The sequence below is a fragment of the Caretta caretta genome, chromosome 5, assembly GCF_965140235.1.
Source record: "Caretta caretta isolate rCarCar2 chromosome 5, rCarCar1.hap1, whole genome shotgun sequence".
Taxonomy (NCBI): domain Eukaryota; kingdom Metazoa; phylum Chordata; order Testudines; family Cheloniidae; genus Caretta; species Caretta caretta.
The window spans coordinates 123,741,786-123,767,368 of record NC_134210.1 but is presented as its reverse complement, the minus strand read 5'-3'; the positions used below and the strand labels follow the sequence as shown (position 1 = coordinate 123,767,368).

The 25,583-nt window shown below is 44.7% G+C and overlaps 1 protein-coding gene across 4 annotated transcripts in view; it reads left to right on the top strand.

Moving 5' to 3' along the window:
- Positions 1-24,624, top strand: part of GRIN3A (glutamate ionotropic receptor NMDA type subunit 3A) — a 93,950-nt gene extending 69,326 nt beyond the window's left edge. For 3 of the 4 annotated variants that reach the window (XM_048851162.2, XM_048851157.2, XM_048851161.2), the window contains 4 exons: positions 1,813-1,964; positions 15,815-15,979; positions 17,963-18,036; positions 22,307-24,624. In XM_048851162.2, the coding sequence (XP_048707119.2) occupies positions 1,813-1,964; positions 15,815-15,979; positions 17,963-18,036; positions 22,307-22,643 (728 nt within the window). In that variant the 3' untranslated portion in view covers positions 22,644-24,624. The remainder of the gene's footprint in view (positions 1-1,812; positions 1,965-15,814; positions 15,980-17,962; positions 18,037-22,306) is intronic. The other variant, XM_048851158.2, reaches the window with a different exon arrangement.
- The last annotated feature ends 959 nt before the right edge of the window (positions 24,625-25,583 follow it).

The window sequence follows — 25,583 nt, the reverse complement described above, 5'->3', positions numbered from 1 at the left end:
GTACTGTGCACAACTGCATGCTTCATGTGTACAAATTAGGCTATTTTAAAAATAAAAAAAAACAGGGTTGTTTTCTCTAAGGTGTGGCATTCAGTAAATAGAATTATTGAGTCTGTTTCTCATTTGCACCAAGGATTTTTTACAGCCCTCTGGAAGTGTAAAAGGACCTTCAAGTGGATATAAAATACATGGGTGCCTGTTTAAAGTCCCTTTCCATGGCCAGAGCAGAATTTTATGTTATGTTTACACTGGAGCTGGGAGATGTAATTCTCGGTTTGGGTTGATATACACACTCATCAGCTTGAGCAGAGCTAGCATCTGTACGTCTACCTGAGCTGGGAATCACAGCTCCCAGCTGTGGGTGTAGACATTGCCTTAGTCAGTGGGAATGAGAATCAGGCCCACGGGGTATTGAGCTATTGTGAGGTATAGCAATAAAATCTTATTGCAATAAAATCGCACAAATCTCAGTACATTTTTTAAATAATTCAATAAATACTACACAATTCTTCATTGCAGAGTCCAAATACTTGTCTGCACCTGTACTAGATGCTTTCTAATCAAGAAATATAGGGCCAGATTCCAATTTACACTAAGGCCACCTTGTGCTGCTCTGGCAGTGTGAAGTGGCTTCAAAGTCGTTGGAGTCAGGGATGGCAATTTCCTGTGGAAAAACTAGTTTAGGAAGGGGCAGTGGAAAATACTGGCTTAAATCAGGAAAAATAATTGCATCAGTGTCCATCAAGTTCAGCAAGCGTAGAACAAATCTTTTCAAACTTCGGATACATACATTCAAAACTGAGGAATAGTCTCGGTCTAGCCACTACATCAAAATCGGTCTTCTGCTACAGAACTCTTTATGATGAAATGATCCGGTCTGCAACTCTCGCATGCTTCTGGTTGCTTAATGCTTCAAGCCTACAGCTCTGCACTGCTGCCATTTTCATATAATCGAATGGTTTTTTGACTTTTGTTTATATGATAGTGGAAACTGACATTTGAGTCAAGACATGTATAACTTCCTTGAGAAAATACCAAACCAAAACATACACGGACGTTCCGACATTCAATGTTATAATTATATATATTAGCATCACGCCCACTGCAGTTTTATTTTTCATTTGTACAACCCTAAATTAATCTATGAATATTTTGCCTTATTTAACCACAATTTGAATTTTTAACTAAAACTAAGCGTAATGTGGTGTGCATTAGCCAAGCAATTTTTAAAATAGAAAATGCCTTAAAATGGGACTAACATTTTTTTCCCCAGGATGGTCAAAACAATGATTTTACCTGGTAAAAAACCACCTTTGGTAAATATCATGCCAGCTCAGCTTGGACTTTATCCCCACTTGAAGGCCCTTTTACATTGCCAGAATGATGTAAAGAGGTCTGGGTATAAATGAAACTGAGGCCCATAGCAAATGCATAGAAGAGACTGTGTTTCTGAAATGAAGGCATTCAGAAAATGCTCACATGCATGTTGCAGTATCACTGTGTTGAACTTCTTTGGCTTCTAATTGTGCACATTTGTTTTTGCAGGCCTAGTCATTTGCATGAGTAATTTTGTGTGCACAAATGCTGTTTGCATGACCCTGTTTTGCATTGTGAAATCTCATTTGGGTTTGGACCCCTTCACACTAGAGATGAGCCAATACACAGCCTTGGACCTGGTTTTTGGACCTCAGAGCAAAGCACAGTACCTCGCTGTGCCACACAGATACCTGAAAAGGTTGTGTTGCTACTAACTATTCATAGACAACCAACACCAACCAAACGATAAAACCTTGTATTTGTATTTTCTCCTAGGATATGGCATTGGCCTTCCCCCAAATTCTCCACTGACCTCCAATATATCTGAGCTGATAAGCCAATACAAGTCCCATGGCTTCATGGACGTGCTGCATGACAAGTGGTACAAGGTAGTGCCGTGTGGGAAAAGAAGTTTTGCTGTCACTGAAGTAAGCAATCCATTTAGTGGTCACAGAAATGACCGTGTCTGGGGTTTGCGCTGACTGCTTATTATTGGGAAGGTTCATGACACATCAACAGACAAGAGTCTCCGGCTGGAAGTGATTACAATCTAAGACTTGAAGTGGTTGCTCGATGAGCTATGATTACTAATACACCAGTGTGGTAGGGAACAGAGCACAGGGATAACAGGAGTAAGATTGCATGGTTGCATTGGATGGTGATGCTTGCACCAAGTAGGTTCTGTCTGTGTGTTAGAGCAAAATACAAGGTGTAATGTTGCATCACGTGGTTAGAAAAGCAGATTTTGGCAGATCTCATAGATACAGGCACACGTTAAGTGCAATCAGTTTAGTGTAGTTGTACAGTGGCTACTTTAAGTCTTACATTGGTCACTCTCTCAAGTAGTTGACAGCAGGAATATCACAGGAAAAAGAACAGACTGGGGGAATTCTCAGCTATTCTATTAATATAACTGTGCCTACTGTATAACTCAGAGATACCTTCTGCTACAAGGATAACAAAGATTTCAGCTAATTACACTTTCTTATTCGCGGATTGGAACTTTAGAACCTAAAAATAGGGAGCTTTAAGCTATCATTGTACGAACAAAGTAGATGCATCTTTAATAACTTAGCAAAGCTGACGTATAAAAAAGGCCAATCTTCAGCTGGAGTAAACTGGCGTGACTCCACTGAAGTCAACGGAACTAAGCCAATTTACAGCAGCTGAGAATATGGTCCATTGTCGAATAAAAAGACATCTAATATGAACGAGAAGAGAGGTAGTCTTCTTGGGAGAATCGAAGGGTTAAAAGATTAAAAAGTGAATTAAAAAATCAAAAAGTCTTGAGGAACCTAAAAAGAGCTTGTAGCTTAGAAGTTATGATGTTACGTACGTTTTGTTCCAAAGGGTTGTACCCAGATACAAGCGGTCTATTCCTGCTCATATGAAGTACACAGTCATGGATCCACTGTTCCTTTCTCAGCTGATTCAGCCCAGCCCTACGCCAGCCCTCAGTGTTACCTGGGAATCGAAGAGGTGACCCGAAAATTCCACACAAGAGCCTGATTTTGTGGGATTTCCGTTTCTCCAGTTCTGTCCAGGACCAAAAGATTCAGATGAGCATCTAAATTCCTTGGTCTATCTAAACCACTAAAGCTATTGGAGGTTTATCCATCACTAATTGCAAATAGCATGTTCTAGAGACTGGCCCAAACAAAAACCCAGAAACGAATATTCTCAAACTTTTGTGGAGTGCAGATCTGAATCTGTATCTAAATTTTGCAGCTTGCATCAGCGTTTAGTATTTTCATTAATGTCAACATGAACCTAATTAACTAATTATTTTTTTAATTCCCGCTATAAAAAACTTATCAGACTTTTGTGTCTCTAATGTTCAGCCAAATTCCAGGAAAATAAATTTCAGGGTGAGAGGGGAGACGCTTATTCCAGGCAATTTCTGATCCAGTTTATCTGGAGACTATATTAATATCCAAATGGAAATGTTCTTGGGGAAAGGCCAGATTTTTAATGCAGCATATCTACTCTTGACAGCCTGTTAGTTCTGTGATCTCCTGTTATTTTACATTTGAAAACAAGTCTCTTGAATTAAACCTGATCATGATTGCCAATAGGCAATGGCAGTTAATTAGCACAAGTTGCTTAAAATTTTAAACCCTTTTCTGCCAGGGACAAACTCGACTTTTGAGTGCTTCCATATGAAATGTTAAATTGGCTTGTTAAGCTTTTGCATTGTAAAGAGGGCAGTCAAGTCTCAAATATATTTGACAAGTCTCTTTTTAAAGAGTCCTTCGGAAATTTTGCCATGGAAGCGGGGCAATGTTTGTTTTCCACCCCAGTATAGAACTGCATCGAGCATGGAACCATAATAAGGGAGCTTCATTAAACTGAATTTTAGAGTTTCTGATCATGGGATTTAATCATACAAGACTGTAGTTCTCTGGTTGTTAGCAATGGGGGTTTCTTCATGTAGTACCCAGAAGCCTGAGTACAGAACTCCCCACGGAGCAGGGAATCTCTAGTTTCGGTGAAATGCTCTTTTGCCTCGCCCCCAGTTACATTGACAACAAAATGGATGAACTGAATCACTTTGGTGTCTGAACCCCTAACCTCTGTCTCCATCTCTCTCTCTCTCTCTCTCTCTTGCCTACTTTCTATTAGAGACCTATAGGGTCCACCAGCTGGCAATGTGCCATACAGATCCCAACTCTCATTGGAACTGCTGAACATGGAATTTTTCCTCCTTCTTTCCATTTTCACCCACACAGATGTATTTACATGCAGCCTCAGGGGGCTGTTCAGACCTTGCACTCCACAGGGCATGGCCAGTTCTCTTCATGAAAGTGAACTGAATAGAATCAGAGTCTGCTGGTATTCTGATGGCAATGCAGCTCTCACAGACTGACTGACAGATGTCTAGAAGACTGTAGTCATTAAACCCCCTTGTTCATTTTGAAAGCTTCAACGATGGAGGTGGGCAAGGGACCCACCATCCCACTGAGAAGTGGGGTTCTAGTGGGCAAGAGACAGGTCTGGAGACACACCTGGTTGTCAGGAGCCTCTGGAGAAATTAATCCAGTCTAGGGCTATATTAACTTTGACTTTTGAAACAACAGCTGTATAGTCACATAACCTATTCTTTCGTGTCAGGCAGAATAGATCTCAGGAACGGGAAATATTGCTACATGTTTTCTCCTCTGCAAGTCAACCCATCACAGCATTTCACACTCATCCAAAAACAACAACAAAACGAAAAAAGCTCCCACAGTTTTTAGTGATCCAGACAATTTTTGGGTGAATATATTAGACAGGTACAGACAAAAGCAGAAACTACCTGAGACCCAAAGATGTAAGATCTGCACCACACCTGATCTAGAGCATTTTATTTGCAAGTGTAGGGTCTGGAGAGAGAGTGGGGATATAAGGACGCTTACCGTTAGCATCAGTATCTCATTGAGCCAACTGAATTCCAGAATCAGACTTTTGGCTAGACATAGAATTCAAATCCAGATTTTAAGCATCCCCAACATTAGTCAGTTCTGCAATTACGGCTGCAGTTTCTTTATACTTTTGACAAGGGGCTCTTGTTTGCAGGGCATTTGTCAGGCCCTCACGATTGTCTCTAAAATCTCAAGACTCTTGGCTGTGCCACCATAAAACTGACAGTGAATAGATTAGAAGAGGGAAAGATAGATAGGACCTGCCCAGGCAAGCTGCAGAGAAGATGCTCCTTGAGTTTTGCTACTTTCTGGATTCATTTAAGTGATGACATTTTTTCAGACGTCTTTTTGTTTTTTAAGGGTGGGAGGGTGTCAGTTAAGAGGGGTCATGTTGGTCTTTTCTCTTGCCCACTGTAAACATGCATGGATAGATCAAGACATTAAGAACTTCAGCACATAATTACCTCAATAGAGACATCTAGTGGCTATAACATTAAAAAGGTTCCACAGACCTTTGTTAAAGAATCATTACCTACATGCTTTTTAGGTGCTGCTTCTACTCAGTTAATGAGGGATGAATCAGGAAGGAAAGCAAACAATGTGTTGACCTGCAATGGATGAAATACCTACCTGAGATCCGCAGATATTGAGAGAGACTAAATATTGAAACCATAATGTCATTCTTGTCATTTTTCGAAGTATAACCCGTTTAAGCACACAAAACTAATATGAGAAGTGCTCCTGCACATCCATCTACTGTAAACACTGCAGTAACGTTGTGACTGATCCAAAGCCCACTGAAAGAAATGATATTCATGAGCCTGCAATCAAACACTTTATGTAGTTTTAGCCCAGTCCTGTGTGATGCTAAGAGACCTGGGTCAGGATCACTGGATACTATGGTAGCTATTCAGACCATATCTGTCCGAGGTAAGTAGAAATGGTGGCATTACTAAAGCAGTCAAAGAATCCCAATGGCCTGCTAAGAATATGAATATGAGAAGAGATAAGGGAAGAGTGGGGAGAAAAGTCTGCAAAAATTCTCTCCAGTTCAAAAGAGCATTTCAGTTTGACTGTGTTCGCAGCCTTTGTGCGTTTCCTTTCTGTGAATCTTCAAACACGTCAGCTTTACTTGCGTTGTCACAATTCTAGGGCGAGCTGCACTTTAGACCCCTTTTAGTCCCTCTTGAGTACACCCTTCAGATGACGCTTCCCCGCTCTCACTTCCCCTTGCAGTCCAACTACTCTGGGACTCTCAGTGGCCGCCTGGCTCCTTCCTACACTTTATTCTCTCCTTGCCAGCGTTGGATAAGTTCCACTGAGGCCAGACCATCCTACTTCGAGGCATGGAGTGACAGACCCCTGCAGCTTTCTCTGTCTCTGTGTCAGAGACTCCTCTTCAGCCACCACTGCCCACTCAACCCACTTCCTCCCTAGACCAGGATCTTCATGGTTTTAGTATCCCCTTTGATCCTGTTTTTGGGCCTGGGAAGACTAGACCTTGCTAGCCTTGCTGGAGCCAGGCAGGAGCATTCCCCAGTTAAATTGTAAGTTCTCTGGGGCAGAGACTGTATTTTTCTTCTGTTTGTACAGCACCTAGTACAATGGGGTCCTGCTCCATGACTGGGACTCCTAGGTACTACGGTAATACACATAAAAATAATGATCACACCATGACCATTGTTTCCTCCAGGACCTTACCTATTCTCCAACTGTATTCTTCAACTGTATTTTATCTTTGCCATTGTTGCATTTGCTGTTTGTTTTCCTCCCTACCAGCATCCTTTGAGTAAACTCTTTGCAGTGAGACAGGATACTAGAAAACAGATAAACTCAGGTGCATAAGATGTTCATTAAAAAAATGCAGGTAACTCCCTCATTCTCCATGTGTGTAATATTTTTAACCTGAATGCTGGAATTTTCTCTGAATGAAAATTTGAACATATTATTTTATTACAATGACATTAATATACAGGTAAAATTCATGCTTTCTTAAATATTATTCCCAGCACAATGCTTTATTAATAGAGCTGTGAAACACCTTTGCAATTAAGGCTGAGACCCTGTGACATCTGCCTGGTTTGTGGTTGTAATGCAAATTCAAAACTTGGACTACAGTCTTGGAGAAATTTGCCGGAGTTGCCAAAACGTTTGAGCAAGTCTGGGCCCAGTCTCCAGCAGATTCAGGGTGATTTATGGTTTCACATAGAAGAATTATAGAAGATTAGGGTTGGAAGAAACCTCAGGAGGTCATCTTCTCCAACCCCCTGCTCAAAGCAGGACCACCACCAACTAAATCATCCCAGCCAGGGCTTTGTCAAGCCAGGCCTTAAAAACTTCTAAGGATGGAGATTCCACCACCTCCCAAGTTAACCCATTCCAGTGCTTCACCACCCTCCTAGTGAAATAGTGTTTCCTAATATCCAACCTAGACATCCCCCACTGCAACTTGAGACCATTGCTCCTTGTTCTGTAATCTGCCAGCACTGAGAACAGCCAAGCTCCATCCTCTTTGGAACCCCAGCCTCTCCTCATAAGCCATGTGCCCCAGCCCCCTCACCATTTTCATTGCCCTCCGCTGGACTCTCTCCAAATTTGGCCACATCCTTTCTGTAGTGGGAGCCCAAACTGGACTCAATACTCCAGATGGGGCCTCACCATTGCCCAATAGAGGGGAATGATCACTTCCCTCGATCTGCTGGCAATGCTCCTACTAATGCAGCCCAATATGCCATTAGTCTTCTGGGCAACAAGGGCACACTGCTAACTCATATCCAGCTTTTCATCCACTGTAATCCCCAGGTCCTTTTCTGCAGAACTGCCGCTTAGCCAGTCGGTCCCCAGCCTGTAGCGGTACATGGGATTCTTCCGTCCTAAGTGCAGGACTCTGCACTTGTCCTTGCTGAACCTCATCAGATTTCTTTTGGCCCAATCCTCCAATTTGTCTAGGTCAGTGTTTCCCACACTTGGGACGCCGCTTGTTCAGGGAAAGCCCCTGGTGGGCAGGGCCGGTTTGTTTACCTGCCGCGTCCGCAGGTTTGGCCAATCGCGGCTCCCACTGGCCGCGGTTCGTCGCTCCAGGCCAATGGGGGCTGTGGGAAGCAGCAGCCAGTATGTCTCTCGGCCTGCGCCGCTTCCCGCAGCCCCCATTGGCCTGCAGTGGTGAACCGCAGCCAGTGGGAGCCGCGATCGGCCGAACCTGCAGACACAGCAGGTAAACAAACCTGCCCCGCCCGCCAGGGGCTTTCCCTGAACAAGCGGTGTCCCAAGTTTGGGAAACACTGGTCTAGGTAACTCTGGACCCTATCCCTACCCTCCAGCATATCTACCTCTCCCCATAGCATAGTGTCATCCATGAACTTGCTGAGGGTGCAATCCATCCCATCATCTGGATCATTAATGAAGATGTTGAACAAAACCGTCCCCAGGACCAACCCTTGGGGCACTCTGCTCGATACCGTCTGCCAACTAGACATCGAGCCATTGATCACTACCATTAAGCCTGATGATCTAGCCAGCTTTCTATCCACTTGTAAGGGAACTCAGCCGGGGCTCGTCCCTCAGCGGGGTGGTGGGGCGCCAAACCGCCTCACTACACTCTCGGCTGGGTTGGGGAATACCCAGTCTACGGCCCAGGCCTTCAGACCAGGTGCCGCAAGCAGTTTGATATAAACCCAGGCCCTGGGTCAGGGCGGGGCAGCAAAGAAACAGTCAGGGGCTCAGGCCCTCAGGCAGGGGCTGAGCAAACAGTCAATATAAGCCCGGGCTCCTGGCTTTGAGCGACCAGGGGGAGGGAGAGACGGCCACCCGCAAGGTGGGTGGCAGGGGGGCCACAGGCCCACCCACTCCACTGCGTCCCAGCCCGGGGCCCTAGCAGCGGTCGAGGACCCGCTGCTGTGTCAGTGGGGATCCCGGCCGCAACTCACGGACATGGGCTCTGGCATTGCTGCAGCCAGACTGGGGTCGGCTGCCCCCGGGCTACTGCCGGACTCCCCCTCGTAGGGTACCTGGGTCAGGGTGGTGTCCTCGGAGGGTTCCAGCACCATGGGCTCCTCTGGGTCGCCGGCAAGGGGTAGGCTTGGCCACTCCTCTGGGTCGCCGGCGAGAGGTAGGCTTGGCCACTCCTCTGGGTCGTCGGCAAGGGGTAGGCTTGGCCACTCCTCTGGGTCGCCGGCGAGAGGTAGGCTTGGCAGCTCCTCTGGGCGTCGATCGGCGTCAGGCATTGGCCGGTCCGGCCAGTCCTCAGGTTGGCCGCGGCTTGCCTGGGTCTCCCAAGTCGGAGCCAGGCCACAGGCATCTGGTCTCTCCGGCTGCTGAGCTCCAGGGTTGGGCTTTTCTACTTCCTGTCCTGCACCTTGACCTCTGGGGGGCGGGCGCAGGATCCACTGGCTCCACCCACTTTGGTGTCCGGGGAGGTTCTTCCCTCGGTGGGGTGGTGGGGCACCACACCGCCTCACTCCACCACCTTATAGTCCCTTCATCCAATCCACACTTCTTTAACTTGCTGGCAAGAATATTGTGGGAGACCGTATCAAAAGCTTTGCTAAAGTGAAGGTATGTCACGTCCACTGCTTTCCCCATATCCACAGAGCCAGTTATCTCATCATAGAAGGCAATCAGGTTGGTCAGGCATGACTTGCCCTTGGTGAATCCCTGTTGACTGTTCCTGATCACCTTCCAAGTGCTTCAAAATGGATTCCTTGAGGACCTGCTCCATGATTTTTCCAGGGACTGAGGCTGACCGGTCTGTCATTCCCCAGATTCTCCTTCTTCCAGTTTTTAAAGATGGGCACTATATTTGCCTTTTTCTAATCGTCCAGGACCTCCCCCAATCGCCATGAGTTTTCAAAGATAATGGCCAATGGACCTGCAATCACATCAGCCAACTCCCTCAGCACCCTCGGATGCATTAGATCCGGAGGCATGGACTTTGGCACGTCCAGCTTTTCTAAATAGTCCTTAATCTGTTCTTTCACCACTGAGGGCTGCTCACCTCCTCCCCATACCATGTTGCCCAGTGCAGCAGTCTGGGAGCTGACCTTGTCTGTGAAGACCAAGGCAAAAAAAGCATTGAGTACTTCAGCTTTTTCCACATCATCTGTCACTAGGTTGCCTCCCCCCATTCAGTGAGGTTCCACACTTTCCCTGACCTTCTTCTTGTTGCTAACATACCTGTAGAAACCCTTCTTGTTCCCTTCACATCCCTTCCTAGCTGCAACTCCAATTGTGCTTTGGCCTTCCTGATTACACACCTGCATGCTTGAGCAATATTTTTTATACTCCTCCTTAGTCATCTATCCACGTTTCCACTTCTTGTGAGCTTCCTTTTTGTGTTTAAGCTCACCGAAGATTTCTCTGTTAAGTCAAGCTGGTTGCCTGCCATATTTGCTATTCTTTCTGCACATTGAGATGGTTTGTTCCTGTGCCCTCAATAAGGTTTCTTTAAAATACAGCCAGCTCTCCTGGACTCCTTTCCCACTCATATTAGCCTGCCCATCAGCTCCCTGAGGGAGTCAAAGTCTGCTTTTCTGAAGTTCAGGGAACATATTCTGCTGCTCTCCTTCCTTCCTTTCATCAGGATCCTGAACTCGACTATCTCATGGTCACTGCCGCCCAGGTAGCCACCCACTTCTACGTCCCCTACCAATTCTTCCCTTTTTGTGAGCAGCAGGTCAAGAGGAGAATGGCCCCTGGTTGGTTCCTCCAGCACTTGCACCAGGAAGTTGTCCCCAACACTCTCCAAAAACTTCCTGGATTGTCTGTGCACTGCTGTATTGCTCTCCCAGCCAATGTCAGGGTGATTGAAGTCCCCTATGAGAACCAGGGCCTGTGGTCTGGAAACTTCTGTTTGTTGTCCAAAGAAAGGCTCGGCAAATGCAAATGCATGACAGCTATGCAAATCTTGTGTTTGCAGTTTCCCCAGGTTATCATGAGGTGGGCAATTCACTTGGATCAACATAAAAAAACCTGTTTGCGTGACCCAGACAAACTGATGGGTTTCATGCGGTTCTCACTATCACCTCCCTGTGTATTGGGTAAGTGAGGAAAACCAAAAACAGGAGTGGTTTATAAAGAACAGGAACATGTGAAGATTCATAATTGTTCCTCTTTCTCTTAAGAGTGCACAATGGCCCAAGCAGCAGAGCTGATCAGAGAAACAGCAGCATTCAGGGAGTCAGAGAACTGGTAACACCAGTGCCCTTCTGCATGGTCCACCAGATAGTGCTCAGTATAATTCTCCATTCCCATCGTGTGAATTCAGCTAGCCCCTGTGCAGCCTATCCTGGCTGAAAGAGGGTGATCTTTAATTAATAGGATGTTAATCATCATGTATGGTCCACACTGAGACCTACACAGTGAATGGCTTCATATTTTTATTGATTTTGGATGAATATTTGGCCAGCTACACATTGCACATGTCAATTAAGAATAGTAGCATAAAATGGAATATACATGAGTGAAATATTGATCGATATGGCCCCTAAACTGATGAAATATCCATCTTCCCATTTTGTCACCACTCCTGTAGGATATTACCAAACCTTATACATCTGCACTCCTGTACTTTGGAGGATTAATTTCTTTTTAGATTCATTTCAAGATTTTTCTTTCTACTCATCATTCTTTTCTCATCTTACCCTCGGGACCTGTTCTTTTCTGTGGCAGAGGTGGCTGACTGCCCCTCCCACCTCCCCTTATCTGGCAGCTCCTTGATCATTTAAAATGACATTAGAAAACAGAGTCGTCTTGGAAAGGCACAAGCTAAACTGAGTCTGGGGAAGTTGGAATGCCTCGAAACGCAGGAGGGAAATCACAGGAAAGAGTTTGGTGGCCCAGAGGTTGGCAGCCTCTTTACCTTCCTTGACTTTTAGAAGCACCTTCAGTAGAAGTGCTCACAGGGGTTATGTTATCATGTCGGTCAATGCTGGCTAGCACCAGAAAATCATTCTTGGAAGACCTGCCTTGTAGAGGTGCCTGTGAATGAGTTCATCGACTCACATTGCCCAGTACACTTCCCGGTAAGTGTTGCTATTTGTAGGGTATTCTTTGTTATCTCTAATCATGGGAAAAGCAAAGGAGCCTAGTATCTGAGTAGTCTCAAGTCCAAATTGGCATAGACAGCAATTCAATTAAGTCTGAGAGTCCTAGCCTTGAATGAATTTTTCTATACTGCCAAGGGTAGAACAAAGACTAGGATGGCAGGATTCATAATGATCAGGGCCCAGGACTCACTGCCCTAAGTTGTTTACACTACACTTTTGCTCTAAAATGTCTCACCATTGCAACCACCAATACCATTCAGCAGTGGGACCAACAATGGAACCTATTGCAGACAAAGGGCTAGCTTATACTCCCTTGAGAGTTCGATTTGTTCTCTCTCTTTCCTTTTCTTTGAGGACTAGGATATTTGAGGGACTTGGGGTTGGATAGCAAGTGTTTTCTCTGCATGAATCTCTTGTTAGTTGCAGGTCTTCCTTCTATTTGAATAATTTCTTGGCAGGTTCTCTCTTTTTTGTTTAATTGAATGCTGGACTTGAGTTCCCCCCTTAAATTTACCTCGATTTGATTATCCAAAAATCTCAGCCTGGTTTATTGGACAAAGTTTGCACTGGCTGTATTTTTACTTAGAGTAATTATTGCATGTGCCATTGAAGAAGACATGTGGATGTCTCAAGAGCATAGTAATGGGCTTTAGAGCAGAGGTGGGCAAACTATGGCCCATGGGCTACATCCAGCCCACGGGACCATCCTGCCTGGCCCTTGAGCTCCCAGCCAGGGAGGCTAGCCCCTGGCCCCTCCCCTGTTGTCACCTCTCCTCCGCAGCCTCAGCTCATTGTGCCGCCAGACATGCCACCAAACAAACATGATTTCCTTTAGCAGGAAGGTAAAAGAACTTGTTGATTTTCCAGGCAAAGCTGAAAGAAATAACTAGACTGCTGCTGATTCTCAGCTCTTCTTTCTACCTTGATATTTTTCTCTGCTTACGTGTGACTTGTGGTATTTATTGCACAGAACCATTTAACACAAACCATCACCTTTTAAAGGAAAATTCACATGTGCACACACAAAACTAGAAAAGTTATCATTTTGCAAGGAATTGCAGGGGAGGAATTAGTAAGTATCTCTCTCCCAGAATGTATAAATAGGTGGATATAGACGTTCCTAATTCTTGCATTTCTATGCCTTTCTAGCTGCTGTTTTTCCCATTAGTTAGCAGCAAACAGTTTGGAGAGAGTAATGAATAGCATCATAACTCCATGGCCATCTTTTGGCCAGAGTTGTTGCTTGAGTGCCCACTATGGTTGCTCAGAACTTCATAGCCACAGCATGGATAGATTTCAGAACCTCTTGCTCCCAAAACACAGCTACAACCCCTTGAACTTGGGTTGTAAACTCTTTGAGGCAGAGATTGTCTTTTTGTTCTGTGGATGTACAGTACCTAGCACACTGAGTCCTGGTCTAGATCTGTGGCTTTTAGGTGCTACTGCAATACAAACATGATACAAATAAAAACAAGGGAATTTCTGCTGGCAGTATAGGACCTGTGACACACCGTTTTACATTTCAATCCTGCTCAGAAGACAGCTGTGATATAGAAAAACCAGTTTATTCAATTCTGTCTGTTCTGTCTGAAAATACAGCTGAACATGTATGCATTCTACACAGTGAGTAGCAAAGCTTGCCCTTCTGCTATGTGTTCTGAAGTGTGGTGATGTAAAACAAGACAGCAACGTATAATAAGATGCACTGTATCTCTGTTCTCTTGATTTATGTGTTGTGCAGTATAAACAGCTAAAAAAATTCACAATTTATAATGGTTCATACACCTCTTATTGTGTTGAATCATTTCATACTCTCCAAGACACGGTGTGGTAATTATTTTCTCCCCCTCCTACTTGTCCTGTTTAACTTATTCCTGAAATGTATCTCTGAAGTGAGGCCTGTGATGGGTGGCTGCTTCATTGTGTTTATCTTCCTTTTATCGCCAGATGAAGTATTTTTCATGCTTACTTTGGCATTTCATGGACTAATAGAGAAAGATGTCTTGTTTGGGGCAATTTAAAGAACCATAAACAACAAATAACAATGCATCAGAGACATCCTTGCTGAGATTTCTTTAGCCTATATCCAGCTAAGCTGCGAATGAGTTCAGTAGGGCTGACAAAATATTGGGCCAGACCCTCAGTAGTGCCAATCACTCTCTATTGAAGACAATGGAGCTACATTGATTTATGCCAGCTGTCGATCTGGTCCTGTATATTTTTTCTGCACCTCAGTCTCAAGGATGTCAAATGGAACAAGATCAAGGATGAACATTCTCAACCCTTCCGTTGTCTAGCGGTGGTTGATATTAGGATATGATTTATTCACAGGCTTTGGTCTTTGTTTGCCAGAGTTTTATTATTCTATTTTGTAAGCCCTGGCCCAGATTTTCAGGTGTGACATGGTTGCTCGGCAGCCTAAAGCAACCACAAAGGCAGCAGTTCAGGCCACTGAAGGATCTCTGCTGCCTACGGGATGCCGCACCACTTCATATATGGCCATGGACACCTACACCACTTCACATAAGGCCACCAAAAAGGGGCATGTTCCGTTTCCCTTGAGCCGGAGTGACGGTCTCTTAGCTGGCATCAAAGATGGGGAAAAGAGAAGAGGTTAACTGAGATGGGCTGGAGCTGTTGTTAAAGTCCGATCCACTGCTGACCTTGTATCACAGTGCTTCAAAACACTGAAAACGGAAAGACTTCACTACAAATCTCCTGAAACAAAATGCACGGGGAGACCCTCCAGCACTAAGTGTCAGTGGATTTGGCACTAATCCACTACTGTTTTGGAAATGTCATTGTAACCCTAAAAGAAACCCCAAGAAGGTATCCAAATATTAATCTAGGGACTTGTCCAGACAAGGGAAATTTGCACTTGGATGTACTTATAGCAATGCAAAACACCCCAGCATAGACAGGGCCTAACATGCTGGGGTTATATAATATCCCCAAAAGAGTGTGAATTAAAGACACACAGTCCTACCTCTTTATTAGAAATCCAGAGTTAGCTAACCTGTATAGTCTGCTCTTCTGTTTATAGCCACAGGGAATCTGTTTTTAATGGCTGGGCACTGATTTTTATTCTTGGCAATGTTCCTCAGCTGGTTGGGGGGCAATGATTAAAGAACAACAGACCCAATGTTCCGTAATACACAAAGACTATGTAATACTGAATATACCCAACATGCAAGGCCTAGCCCCCTCCCCACACACACACACACACACACACACTGCTTGGTTTCTAAAACTTAGAACACAGTAAGCACCAGTAGAGGGCTCACAAACTATTGAAAGGGATTCTACCCAATTCCTGTAAACTACAGGGTGGGGGAGAAAATCTTTCCCCTTTTCCTTAACTGCAGTCAACTTTCACGACTATGAAATGAGGATCGATACGCAGCTTAGTTAATTAAAGGAGCTGAGGCTGCCATGAATGTGACATGCAAGTTTCTCCTTGATTACTTCCCTCTTTTGCACTTAGCCAGGAACAGGAAATCATTACCATTGCCTTAAAAAAAATCCCACTAACAATCACTCTTGACTCTCTGCTGACTAAAGCCTTGGTCCTCAATCCTTTGATGATGTTTTGCCAAGCAGTGGCAGAGATTCATATTTACAGCAAGGTCCCTGTTCACCACTCTGACAGTGCAAAGAACCTTAAGGCAGCCAGGGTGGTATAAAAGGGCCTGATTGTGAATGACAAATCAGTCCATTATGCACCTGTTATGATTTGGCTAATGCATGCTCACTGAGATGATATTTCCTCATTTGAAAATGCAATGTATACTATGTATATTAAAATACACCAAGAGGGCATTTTATTTTGCACAGACACTGCAAATGGGCATTAAGCACTTCTCCGGACTCTTTGTGATGTTATGCATTGGATTTGTCTTGTCCATTCTCACCACCTTTGGAGAACATGTAGTACACAGACTGGTCCTACCACGAATCAAAAAGAAATCCAAGCTGAAATACTGGCTCCATACCAGCCAGGTACGTATTCGAGAAGTTCGCTGGTAATTCCATCAAATGTTTCCAGAGCTGTTCAGTAAAAGCCTGATCCAAAGCCACTGAAGTCAATGGAAAGACTACCATTGGTTTCAATGGGCATTGTCTCTATTATTAGTAGCTTTGCTGTTCTAACAGAACCTGTTGCAGTTGATGTTGCAAATTTTACCAATGACTTTGGTCGGAGCAGGTACACTATCTCTAGCGCCCCTTCTGTTATTATCAAGGGTAACCAATTAAAGATATATCAGTGTCATTTCCCAGACCAGTCAATCACTCTTTAATGATGAGGGGGAGGAAGTAGACACTGGGATGGGAACATTTACTCATGGCACTGCAGGTGAAATTTTCAAAGTAGCCTCCAAGCGGGCTAGGTGGCTCAGAGGTGTGATGATGGCGATGCACATTAGCAAGAGAAGTCCAGACTTCCACATACGCTGCTCAATATACAGCAGCACTGAAAATGAGGGGCCTTATTTTCATTTACATTAAGGCCCCTTAGTAGTGTAAAGAGACCTAGTATATATAAGAATCTAGGCTAGCATGTTGGACTAAAAATGGGAAAGAAAACAATGTAGGAAATTATACAATAACACTACCAGTAGATATTGAATAATGCTACAATGTTATCTGGTGTTCGTGTTTAATTTGGTCCTGCCACTGTCAGGAAGTTACAGAAAAGGTCCAGAGAAGGTCAATGATGGTTAGAGTTAGGAGGATGCTAGGGACTACATATGAGAGTTTGAGATGAAGATTATTTAACATTGAAAAGAGAAGCATCAGAGGGGACTTGAAGTATTTGCAATTATGAAGTATATAGTGTAAAATGAACCCCATTCCCCGCCCCAACACACACTTCTTTTTGCTTCTCAATCGCTGCTGTTTTATAACCCAAACACTGCGCAGTTGGCTTTCTGTGCTAGCTGCATTGTGAGACTGCCTTTCCCAAGTTGAGCAGTGTCAGTCCTGTGGTATCATCCCCCCCCATCTCTAGCCCTACCACATTCTAGAGGTGATCATCGGACACATCATGGAAACTCCTGGGCTGTATTTCTGTATACAATTGAGCGAAGGCAGCGTTTGCTGGAACATAGAGATTGCCTCTCTCAATTCTATCAGGTCCTCAGCTGGTGTATCACCATGCAGTATCATTGACCTTAACTGAGCTAAGTCACCTTACACCAACTGAAGATCTTGCCTAGAGTGAACTGCTAGAAGTCCAGCGAGCGACCGACTCCAGCAACAAGTTGTATTTTGTCAGTAGCACAGAGCAAGTTATAAAGGAGAATGGCTGTGGATCTCTGTATCTTATACATCACTAGTCAGGTGAAAGCATTTTGAGGAAGACCTCATTTGATTGTCTGAGGACTGAGTCATTGTTGGAAGGTCCAAATTAAGCAAAGACAACCGTTTATCTATAAAAACTAGAATATGAAAAAAGAGGGGGGAGGGTTGTTGTTCTTCAGTGCGTTTGTTTTCTTAAAGACACACAACTTGTTTGTGTAAAAAGCCTGAACCAAAACCCCTTGAGCTTTGGGACAGTTTGAACTTTAATATGCTACAAACTAGCATGAATTCTAAGTAATATCTTGTTTATCAGTACATTGGTTCCCAAGCTTTCTATGCATCTATAAAAATGTGGGTTCACCTCCTTTGGCACTGTGCTTGTAATAAAGTGGGGAAAATATATTTATCTTTCTGCCTTGGGGTCTCTTATCTAATGGATACATTACTTTCTGATACAAGGTCTTTAACGAAGTGTACATTAGGAAATCAACCACTCTTGCTCCAGAAATAGGAGACCTTTCAGACAATGAATATGAGCTGGGCATCGTGTCTGTATCCCTGAATGTGCAAAATAAGAAGCTACATTCAGGTGGATCCCACACAAAGATAGTTGTCTGCCTACCCTCAGAGGTGGGCGCTCTTTTTTCTTGTGTTTAATTACTCCTGTTTCACTTCTTCTAGAGACTGCATCGCGCGTTAAACAGTTCATTCACTGAGGACAAACACCAACCCAAGACAAAACGAGTAGAAAAGAGGTAAGTTGTGTGTGCCTTTTTAAAAAAAGGCTTATTTTGGAACTAGATCTGTTGGAACTGGATATATGACCATGAACTTAAACATCTCCCAGAGATAAAGATAAATCAAGAGAGAAAAATGGTACTTTGACTATTAGCTAATAATATTGTTGCAGGCTGCAGTTCTTTAGATCCCCAAAGAGAAGCAGAAAATGGATATTAGTTTAATACAGAGATACATAGATTCCCTAATATTCTTTAGCCACACTGCAATCATAAATCAAAACCCAGTACCAGCCCCCATGCTCATTACCAGTTGTGAATCTAGGTATACCTTAAATGTAACTTGTTCTAGTCACAGATATACACCAGCCCTAACATGGTCAAATAGCATGCAGGGCAATCCCTTCTCCCAGGAATCTCAGCTCAGCCCAGGTCACATAGAGCAACTCTACCTTGGGCATTGACTCTAATTAGAGACCAACTCAGAGAGCAAACTCCCCTCCTGTTTGCACAGCTGCATGTCTCCAGAAGCTGTGTCTACACAGAACCTTGCAATACCAAAGACAATATGACAGCACGTCTTCCTAAGACTAAACACTTGCTCACACACTAAGAAAAAGAATTTGAAAGACTAGGGTACATCTACACCACAAATGAAGGTGTGATTGTAGTGTGGGCAGGCATACGTGTGCTGGGTTTAATCTAGCTAGCACAGGTAACAAGAGTAGTGAAGATTTAGCACACAGACCCTGCCATGGGCAGCAGCCTAAAGTCCCCAGTGGGCTCATACTGATAGGACTATCCCATGCCACGATTTCTTCACTACTGTTTTTATTTTTTAAACCCACCCTAGCTAGGTTAAAACTAGCAAGGATATGGCTACCTGTTACATTCACACCTTCATTTGTGGTATAGACATATCCTTAGTGCAACAGCACCACCTAGTGACACTGGTTATAACAATACCATCTTTTTGAAGTGGTACTGCTAAGAAATGACCTCTAGATGGCAGCACTGCTTCCGTACAGAGGAGTCCAGCTGCAGGGAGCGGCCAAGACAGCACCCTTGCCACTTACAGTGAAAATCTCCCATGAGTCGTGTCCGGGGAAAGATCCGCTCTGTGGCCATGAGCCAAGCACTTACGCATGGGTTTTGTTAAAGTTTGGTGCCACTGAAATGACACCAGGAAAAAATAATTCGTTGATTGACAGATGACGGAGGGTCAGCCTCTACAACGCCCCACATCTGGCCTCCCCCGCACCCCCAGGCGGGCAGGCCACTGGTAAGAAACTGACAATAATCCCCAAGGAAACACAGAACAAAAAGGTCCTTTGCTCCTCCTGGGCTCCCCTTGCCTCTCGTACAGCAATGACCCTCCAGACTTTCTCCTTGGAGGCCCAGCTCCTGCCCAAGCAGCTGGGCTTCAGGGCTTCCTCCCTGGAGTCCTTCCCCCATTCTGGGACTCCACAGGCTGGATCCGTATTCCCAGTGTACCTCCAGACTTTCTACCTGGGGTTTGACTCTCTCCAGGGTCTACTACAGGAGCTGCCTTCTCTCCTGCTGTACTTTCCTTCCCAGCAGAACTCTTCCAGTCCTTTATGAAAATCACCCAACTCCTTCTCGGGGGGGGTCTGATAATTGACTCCAGCCATCTGATCAGGATTAGCTGCAGGGCTACCTGATCCACCCCAGGCAAGGTTGCCCGACTCCCCTGGAAGAGCCAGCCAGTATCTCTCTCTACTGGCCACACCCTTCCTCTGTCTTCTCCCCATAACAAACCCAGTTTGACTCCATGGCAGCTTCATACATTCAAAAGCACAACATTCTGAGGCAAAATCTGCTTTCAGAAGCCGACTGGTGCAAAATAAACACCGTGCTTCTCACACTGCCAAGGCCCTGACTCCCATACAGAATGATTAAGGTGGGGGGGTGGAGGGGAGTCACAAAAGTTGCTTTTTTATATAAAGGCACTTTCGCCATCTCTAATTAGAACCCTGCTAGCAACAAGCCTGTTCAAAAACACTTGTGCTTATCATGCCTTTAACTGCACTGTGGACGAGACCCTGGTGAATTAAATTCAAGGCTCTCAATAACCTGGAACGCAGCTGTAATGAGTCCTAATATTGGAAGGGACAGTGCTGTGCTCCCCAATTAATTAGACAAGAACACTCTCTTATTCCTCCAGGTGGCTGTCCTCTTTCAAATGGTCAGAAAAGGAAAAGAGATGGAATTAACTCGTGTTGCGTTATTTCCCTCGAGACGGGTCCCCTGATATCTTCTTCAGTCATCACTATCAGAAAGGCTCTTTTAACACACTGCCCGCAGGCCTGCACATTCTCACTCTCTGAACTGTAAGGGGTTCCATTTACCCTGGCCTCGAGCACAATACCCGCTTACCTCCAACTCTGAATGGGTGAGCCCATGACAAGCGACTGCCTCCATCCCCCCTTCACACTCCCCACCGCCACAAGCAGCAGTAGTCAAGCCCTGGGAAGGCTCTTCTTGTGTTGGGTTGTAAGAGGCGGGAAAGACAGAGGCAGTCACTCATGAGTGCTCTTCCTAAACACACGCAGAATGCAGGACAAGGCTACCTGCTTCCTCTGGGGTGTTCCTGAGGAGGAGCGCTCCATAGCCTGCGCGAACCAGCTGCCCATTGATTTCTGGGTGTAATCTGAAGTGATGGAGTCATGCTGTGGTTTAAAGCCTGAAATGGGTTGGGGCCACTTCTTTCCCCATCCAATACTGCGCCAGTGGAGGGAAAGTGAAGCTCCCAGAGAACAGTTCCTGATTGGATGGTGAATGCCCTGGAGGCGGAATGGCATCAGTGAGATGTCCGCCACAATAGGCCCATCTTCCATTTATTCCTCACAGACTGAGATTGGTCACCTTCCTGTCACACCACATGCAGCTCACTCTGTTCTTCTTGGCTTTTTCTGGCAGAGGGAGGGATGGCTGACGGTGGCAGAAGGGTTTAAGTTTAAGGGGATTTGCGAAGGTTTTTGCTTGCAGACTCTGTCACATTGCAGTTGGTAAAATGTTTGTATATACACCTAGGAGCATTAGGATGAGCATGTTTTAATGAACTGAAAGAAACAAACTTAGGAAATGCTTTTAACTTTTCACTCAAGATGAAGTATCAGATCCATAGCCAGTTTTCCTTTTAATAGCAGGCTAGCTAGACAATCCCGTCAGCCCTCCTCAGCTTTGATCCCATATGAAATCAGTGTGACATACTCCGCTTTTTCATGTTCCTGATTTTCACTGGCTCTGGTTTTATTGAGATTGAAGATAAGCCCAAATCACCAAATTGCAATCTGGCTCCAGATTTCTAATGTCTCAACGGCCAGGAGCGTTCAGATGCAAGGGTTTGGTTCAGTCCATTATCAGAATTAGGAGCCAGCTGTAAAAGTCAGATCCAGAACTGGATTTGGATCAAGAAACTCCCAGTGTTTGGGGATTTGGGGGACCTTGGGTTTCAGTTTGGGTCTGTCCCTAAGAAGAATAATTCACCCGTCCACTTCTCCTGTTATAGCAAGTCATTTGGGTGCTCAGGTAAATTTCATTTGCTAAATAAGTCAGTGTCTCTCTCACAAGCAGGCATCTTTAGTAGCTTGGAAACATTCAAGACTGAATCACTGAAGTTCTCTAGTAGCTTAGCCACAGAGGTTTCCAGGCAGTTAGAGAGTCTGGCAGATTGGCTTTGTCTGATCATTTTTGACACCATTTGTGTGCATTTAGGATGCAGTGTCACTGCAAATTTCTCTGCCAGTGGGAGCCACATAATGGAAGTTCCTTATCAGTCTACTTAGCAGCTTAGGAATCAAGTTGACCAAAGAGGCATGGTACAGGGTTTAGTAATCTGAGAAGGGGCCTAAGCACCAGGACTTCTTGAGATCTAGTCATTGCTCTGACATTCACTATGGCCTTAGGCAAATGAACCAGTTCATCATCTGTAAAATTGTGTCTGTAAATGGGACATGATGGTATTTACCTACTTCACTGCGGCCAGGGGAGGATGAATCAGTCATTGTTTTTAAGCTCTTTGAAGATGCAGAGTGCTATATAAATTACTGCATGTTCTGATTTTTCCTCTTCGGCCAAAATGATTTGTGCCGGCCAGAAGGTTAATCAAAATTCAAGCAGGTAGGCTGAGCTTTTTGGAGTTTGAAATGCAGCTCAGCTGTTTAATGGTGGCTATTGCACAGGCGGGGAGTGTTGGGCAGGACTCAGGGAAAAGCCCTCTCTGCAACTGTTATGGTTTCATTTTAACGAGCCATTCTTTGTGCAGGTCCAATGTGGGTAACAGCCAGCATGTGGTGTGGAACGCTGCCAACCCAGGCAACTGTCACCGGAGAAAATACATATGCAGCGAGGAAGGGCAAAACGAAGTGGCCCTCAGACAGCACCAAAACATACCGCTACCCCAACTGAGGGGAGAGGCTCCAGCACCCTTGACAACGAATGGGAAAGCAGATCCCCTGAATATTGCTAGGACCTCAGTGATCCGAGAGCTCACTGAATTAGAGGAGCAGATTCAAGCAATCAAGCAGGAGCTGCAGCTAGCCATGAAGAGAAAATCTGAGCTGGAAGAGTATCAGAGGACAAACAGGACTGCAGAGCCCTAGGCCACCCCACCTCAGGCCCCCTGTACAATTTGCAATGCACTTTTATAAAGCCAGAAAAGAGGCTTGGGAATAAAAGAGCAATATGTTCTTCATAAAGGCTCTGTCCCGCAAAGCGGATGCTGCAAGAGCAGCAGGAAACGTACTCCTAGTTCCTAGAAGGGTTCTGGGTCTTTCATAAGAATGAATCTCTCGTTCTTTCCATGACCATCTAAAGGGTAGCCTCGCACTAGCAGAGCTGCGAGCATCCAGAGCACACCAGTCCTGTTTCCTTCACATAGCACTAAAACAAAGTTTCCACTTTTTAGCCCTTTCTGTGCATTAATTAAAAAACATTCTAGAGTGGTCAGCAGTTCGTGTCCCTTGTTGGGGTGTGTGTGTATATATATATATATAGAGAGAGAGAGAGTAAGTGACAAGTCAAGGGACCTTAGCGAAAGAGAGAATCAGACCTGTCATTTCAAGGGAATTTATTATAAATGCATCTCTCTGAACTGATTTGCCTCTTGGATTCTGAAGATGTGGAGAAGAAGTTTAAGCCATTCAGCAGCTAAATAGATAGTACATCAGCCTAAGTGATAGTGCCATCAAATAATCTTTATCTAAACAGGATTTCTATTAACTTTTAAATAATGCTTGACAACACACCCTTTGGGACAACAACAGCCTGTGTGATGTAGACAATGTTTTTAATGTCTTATTTAGTATAGGCCATGGAGGCCCAAGAACCGATAGATTATTCCCAGTGCACACCACATCCAGAAGAGGATGGATTCTAATTATCTCATACCTGGCTAGCTTTCAATCTTTTTGCAAAGTAAGCCGTAATTATAGATCTTAATCTAAGTAGGCTTTTTCAAAGGCCTTCTTTAATGACCGATATTTTGGGAGGCGGTGGGGGTGGAGAGGTCCTTGATTAAGATGCTGCTTTGGTGGGTTGAATTCAAGTTAATGTGCCTACAGTCAATCAAGCTAGGGGCTGATATTATATTTAACCTTTATATTAGGCCTGATTTTCTGCTGTTTAGTCAGCCATCGTTATTTCAGAGTAGCAGTGCTTACATGCACTTTGCTCAGGGTGCACGGCCATAGAGAATCAGGCCCACTGGCCCTGCTCCATCTGCAATGATCTCTATATGGGAAGATCTTCACCTTCATCTGCCCAGAACGTCACAGGGCTCCATGTGCAGGCAGAATGCTTTAAACATGCAAGGAGGGATTCTGAAAAGCACTCAGTGGCAGCTCAGCTGTCTCCACTCAAGTCAATGGGGGTAAATCAGTGAGAGTTTGACCATTGACTTCAGAGTGAGCAGAGTGAGGCTAACTCTGAGTGCTTTTGAAAAATCCCACCATAGAAGACCAAGTCCCTGTCCTGGAGAACTGGCTTCTCAAAGGGTGTGATTTCTGGAACTGCTTAGCAGCCATAACTCCAACTGTAGGAAGTGGGAGACACAGGTAACCAGCGTCTCTGAAAATCAGGCCTTACATAAATAAAAACAAATGAGGGACAGGGGAAAGGAGGCAAGCGAAGCGACTGAAGTGATTTATCACAAGTCACTGCATGACCATGCTCAGTGTCACATGGTCTTACCTTTTAAGCAACCCACACAGTTTTCTTATTTTGCAAAAGAGACAACTGGAAAAGGAAGGATAGAAGCCATCACGGTGACATGAGGAGAATTTTGTTCCACCTGGGCTAGTGACTAGGAATATTTGGATTGAAGGTGCACAGTGAAGCTGTCAGTGGGTGTAGGATCAGGGCCTTGTTTCCTTTCACCACTGAAACTATGTAGGTTAGTGTTTGCACATCCATCAGCTCCAGTAGCAGTCAGTTTGTCTTTCTAGTTCTTATACACTAGCATGCTGCTGAAAATCTTTGGGTTTACAGCAACGTAGGCTGGCGCTGGCTGAAAGATTCCATCAGGGCTGTTTTGACAGAAAACTGTATTTTTCAATTAAACAAAATCTGTTTGGGGAAAAAAAAGAGAGTCTGCTTTCTGCTGTAAACTTCACATTTGTGGAAAACAACACCACATACCTATACATGCATGCACACCCTGAAATTTCAGCCAAAACCTGAAAAAACTTTATTCAGAAATGCTCCTGGGAGTTGTACTTCATCTGCTTCAAGTGCCTGTTCTCCTCTATGGGCCAGGTCATCCTGACAGATCCTATCTCCCATGATGCTCGGCAGTGGCTCAGGTAACACTATGGTGCATTGTGGTACATGTAGTCTGGCCAGGGACCCCATCTCTAGAGGAGAATGGGAACATGAGGCCCCAAACAACTCCTCAGAGGAGAGACCATGATGGCATTTCCAAAATAAAGCTTTTGGGTTAGTCTTTCCACCAAAAACAAAACAAAACAAAAAACTTGCACAATTTTCTATGGAAAAGGCCCTCGTTTTCCAACCAGTTCTATTAGAGAAACATTTAGACATTTTTAAAAACATTAATAGGGAAAAAACAAAGGTGAACTGAAATGCTTTTGAAATAATTGCATCCTGAATGCTATTTAAATTGCTAAGAGCCAGCATGTGATCCTGACTAGAATCTCACACAAGTTCTTACTCCCATGAGAGCTACTCACATTGCAAGGGAAAGCGCAGGAAAGGAACAGCTTCTGTGAATCTCCTCCTTACCCAGCCACAGGGATGGGAGGGGAGTGGGTGGAGCCTTGGCTTTTTCCCACCCCTCCAAGATGCCAGCCCGTGTGTCAGCATTCAGAAGGAAGTATTCTGCAGGAGGTATAGAGCTGGCACAGGTTACTGCCCCACCGGAGCAAGGTGAGAACCAGGGACCAGACTGCGACTTGTACCGTCACAGGGCAAAATTTTCAGAAGTGCCTAAGTAACTTAGGAGCCTAAGTCCCATTTCCAAAAAAGACTTAGGCACCTACTGCTCAATGAAAAAGTCAGTGTGAATTAGACTTCTAAGTCAATTC